The following is a 4,530-nucleotide window of genomic DNA, read 5'->3' as shown; positions in this document are numbered from 1 at the left end:
TGTTTGCAGAAGGTCAGATGAGACAACGTAGGGGCTGTCCACCTCGGGCTAATGTGGCCGAATGTGGCCTGGACATATCTGGGACCTTTGGCAAAGGACAAACTTTAATACTCCTGCAGGTGCTTGACAAGCAGTTTCAAAAGCTTTGCTATCTCAGCAATCAGCAAACCACCTACCTGCAGGACGTCCATGAGCAAAGGCTGCTACCTGGTCCCAGAGACAGCCTTTACCACCAGGGCAGAGCAGGCAGCTAGTCAGGTTGACGATGCATAAACAGCGTGGGCCCAGAGTGTGCTGAGAGATCTCGCCCATGGGTAGGGGCTTGTTAGGGGCCTCCTAGGGGAGAGCTGCAAGGTGTTCAGGGGCAGGGAACACCTCCTTCAGTGGCCAGCTGGGCTCCGAGGAAACAGACTCGTGTCCACTCTAGCTTGGGCTGGCCGCTGGGCTCTGCTGAATCCTGGGACAGTTATGGTGGTTTGTTCTTTATAGAATATTCTTCCACACGATGCCCAGGAAGCCATCAAACACAGCAGCATAGGATGCGCATGCATCAAGGACAGTTGACATGAATTATTTCAGATACATGTGTGTGAGTAGCCACCATGCTAGCTTAGAAAGTAAGCCCATGTAGTGTGGTAGTGTCTGTTTTCCTCCATTGAATATCGACAGTTTTCTTGTAAATATTAAACAACACACACAAGACAGAATCCCCAGATGAGAGCCTGTGGTTTGTCCAGAACTTCTGAGTACCTGACCAGAGTGTAAGCTCCATGGATGCTCTCCAAGGAGAGGCAATGGGTTGTGACCCCTACTGCAGCCTCTGCACCTAGCGGGACACACTACGCGGCAGGTGCTCAGTAGGTGTGGTTCAAAGGATGAACGTAGCACTCACCAGGCAACCTCTCTCTTAGTCCTGATGGCCATCCCCATTTTATAGACGGGGAACTGAGGCTCAGAGAAGTGGGGACTTTCCTGAGGCCATAGCCAGGGTGTCACATAGCAGACTCTGAGCTGGTTCTGCTAACTCTAAGGCACGCGGATGCCTGAGTGATGCAGGGGGCTGGTTTCTTTGTGGATGGGGAGCCCATAAAGTGGAGCTCTGGGCTCCCTCAGTCTCTTCAGAGATCTGGGTCCCAGGGGGACCAGGACTGGCTGGCCTCTCAGGGTGGGAAAAGGGCACCAAGCAGAAAGAACCAGACTGAAACTCCAAGAAGACACAAAAACTTTAATCACGCTGGACAAGCAGGGCAGGGTGCAGATGGGCTGGGAGTGGTTGCATAGCACCGGCCTTTCCACTTGGTCAGGCCCGGCTGCCATCACCAGCCACACAGCCATGGCTCCCTCGGCTGTGAGTGAGCACCAGAGACCACCACCAGACCCCTCTGCCCAAAGTCGGCATAAGCACCAATGGGTGGAGGCTGCCTCCTTCTGAGAAGAGGGTCAGGCCACGTGGGTGGGAGAAGAGGAAGGCCGGGGCTTGCCAGGCTGCCCCACCCTGGGAGTGGGAGAAGGTACAGAAAGCCTGATGTCCCTTATTTGGCCTGGGTCTCTCCCAATACCTCTCTTGGCAACATGGCTCAGAGGAGGGTCCTCCTGACTGACCTGAAATTTTGCCTGCTTCAGTTCCCCAGACCTGCTGAGGGGTCCAAAGCTTGGTGCCTTCTGTCCTGGCCCATTGCCCAGTGCCATTTCTAAAGGCAGCACCAAGCCAGAGAGACGCTGCTGGGCGTGAGCTGCCCACCAGGGCCTCAGCACCTTAAAGTTTGGAAAGCCAGGGGTATGGCACTGGCAAGAGGGGCCAAGGAGGGTCAGAGAGCACCTGGGGACAGACATCGGTGTCTACCAGTGGCTGGGAGCCTGGGAGAACTGAGGCCCATGCTCCTTCGGCAGGACGGGCTGAGCAAGGCCTTGACAGAGTCCCGGGAGCAGGGCGGGAGGGGGTGAAGAAGTCCTCGCAGGTGCTCATATGAGCCCTGTGGGCCTGTATGGGTCTGTGCTCCCTTCCACAGGGGCCCCCTTCACTCCCAAATGCCCCCGAGCCCCTGGGTCCTCTCCTCACAGCACCCTTGACCTGACCAAGGCCGTCAGAGGTCTGCTTTAATGATGGACATTGGTCAGGAAGAAGAGGAGTAGGCAGGGAACACTCCCCACCTCGGGGACCCTGTCCCATCAGCCTTGGGGAGCGGTGGGGAATGAAAGGCCAGAGTCTGAACTCCCAGAACCCAGACGTATGTGATGAGTCCCATGCGATTCTCCGCGTCAGGCTCAGAAACCTTCCACATCTCCCCACCCCAGCTGGACCGCATTCTCTCCAGAGCCGGGCCTGCCTCCGATTCACCCCCAGCTTTCCCGGGGCCTGGCACAGAGTGAGCGCCCGGTGAGTGTTGGGTGTAGAATAAGTGAGCATCAGCTGCACAGATAGGGGTGCAGAAGGGAGTGAGAAGGGGGAGGGGCGAGACAGAGAAATGAGAAAATTTAAGGATGTTGGGAAGATTCTAGAATCCTTGGAGGATTCCAGAATGTTCAGGAAGTACTAGAATGTTGTGAAAGAACCAGAGTCCAGTTACTCCAATGGGTTCTGCAGACCAGCAGCATCGGCGTCACCCAGAAACCCATTAGAAGTGCAGGATCCCGGGCCCGCCCCAAGCTTGCTGGATCAGAATCTGCATTTCAGCATGATCCTCAAAGGATTCATAAGCATATTCCCAAAACCAGTTTGAGAAGCACTGGTCTAAAAGGCTGGGAAAGTTCTAGAATGTTTAGGTTCCACCGCCACTTAAAATGCATCCAAGACAGGAGACGGGCAGAAACAGACTGCGAGGGAAGGAAAGAAGAGGGGACTTCAGGAACGCCAGGCCCCGCGCGGCCCCCTTTACAGGGGCGCGCACCGAGGCCCTGTGGGGGATGGGACGTGCCCACGGCCACCCTGCACCGGGGCTGCCCCGCCGGAGGCTCTAATCATCCTCGGGCTTGATGAGGTGGCCGCTGAAGGTGATGTAGGTGTCAACGTCATCGCTGTATACCGCATTCTCACGCTCGCGCTTGAAGAGCCGCGCCCACACGCGGTCCCCCGGCTCCAGCGCCAGCATCACGCTCTGGCTCTGCATGATGCTGCGGTCGCTGGGCTGTGCGTACAGGATGACGGCCGCCTCCTCGTTGTGCACAACGTGCACGTAGGTCTCCTTGAAGTTCCAGCTGTGCACGTTGAGGCTGAAGAAGTAGAGCCCGCGCAGGGGGGCGACAAAGTGGCCGGCGGCCAGGTCGAAGTGCCCATCCGGGTTGACGAAGACCGTATCGAAGAGCAGCGGCTGGAAGCCTTCGCTGCTGTGCAGGGCCGTCTTGCGGCCCACCGAAAAGGCAGAGAAGCGCATCTGGCACGGGCCGCCCGGGCTGCCCGCCTGCCCCTTGGCGCCTTTGGTGCCCTGCGGACCGCGCTCACCCCGGGGACCCTCCCTGCCCAGCTTCCCAGGCGTGCCCAGCAGGCCCCGGTCCCCTTTGTCACCTGTGGGAACAAGAAGGGAAGGAGTGAGGTGGGGCACCCAGGCCTGAACCAAGGGGGCACCTACACTTGTTTGCAGAGGGCTCTGCTCGGAGAAGGAGCAGCGGGTACTGAGCACCTACTGCACACCAGGCATCGCCTCCCTGAACGCCCCTCTGAAGACACCATGACCATCCCACTCTGAGAGGTAGTAAATGACCGGCCCAGGGTCACGGAGCTCAGGAGCAGGAGAGGCAGGACTTCAACCACGGCCTGTTTCCACGCCTGTGCCTGATCCCCTCCTCCGGCAGTGAAGGTCCCACTGTGGGCTCAGGAAGGCCAGCCCCAGCCATGGGGGAGGGGGAAGGGGGGGAGTCACTACACTCAGCCAGGCTCTAGTGAGATGTGGGGAGTGGCAGGATGCACTTTGAGTTTCTGACCCAGAGAAAGAATCAAGGAAAATACCTCTGCCCCCTCCCCCAGGAAAACACCCCAGTGAGGAGTCAGGTAGCCTTTGGCTGACATTACACCCCACTGTGTGACCTGGGCCATTTTGTGGCTGAGGTCTTGGTTCTTTTAACTATATCTTGAAAAAGATCGCGCCCACGTGCAGGGCCCTCTGCCTGGCTCAACCCTCCGCTCCCAGAGCAGCCCCCACCACTGACCCCGGCTTCTCCTGCTTCCTCCACCTCACCTTTCCCAGCCCAGGGAGATACCCCCCCCCATGCCCTGCCTGTCCCCCACCAGGCGAGTCCAGCTCGAGCCCCGTATGAGTACTCACCCTTCAGGATGGTGATGTTGACATATGGCCTGACCTCAGGCATCACATATGGGAGGATGGACGGTGAGGCCGAGGACACATCTGCAGCATCAGCAGGAGCTGGAAGTTCCTCAGAGTCACAGCACCGTCGGCAGTGCCCAGGGGGACTGGAGGCTACAGCTTCCCCAGAGGTGGGCTCCTCAGTGGGGACCCCAAAAACCCAGAGAGGAAGAAGGAGCACTGCCCAGAGGAGGTGCGGGACAGCCATCCCCATGGCGATCTGGAGCAGGGA

The 4,530-nt window shown here is 58.4% G+C and overlaps 1 protein-coding gene across 1 annotated transcript in view; it reads right to left on the bottom strand.

Moving 5' to 3' along the window:
• Positions 1–1,205: 1,205 nt before the first annotated feature.
• Positions 1,206–4,530, bottom strand: part of C1QTNF6 (C1q and TNF related 6) — a 6,041-nt gene continuing 2,716 nt past the window's right edge. Inside the window, exons 2-3 of the mRNA XM_006913504.3 lie at positions 4,260–4,518; positions 1,206–3,502 (exon numbers count right to left, since the gene is read on the bottom strand). Coding sequence (XP_006913566.1) covers positions 2,955–3,502; positions 4,260–4,512 — 801 coding nt within the window. The 5' untranslated portion in view covers positions 4,513–4,518 and the 3' untranslated portion in view covers positions 1,206–2,954. The remainder of the gene's footprint in view (positions 3,503–4,259; positions 4,519–4,530) is intronic.

This window comes from Pteropus alecto, unplaced genomic scaffold (genome assembly GCF_000325575.1).
Source record: "Pteropus alecto unplaced genomic scaffold, ASM32557v1 scaffold205, whole genome shotgun sequence".
Lineage (NCBI taxonomy): Eukaryota > Metazoa > Chordata > Mammalia > Chiroptera > Pteropodidae > Pteropus > Pteropus alecto.
The sequence above is the reverse complement of the archived record's forward strand: the minus strand, read 5'-3'. Positions and strand labels throughout refer to the sequence as shown.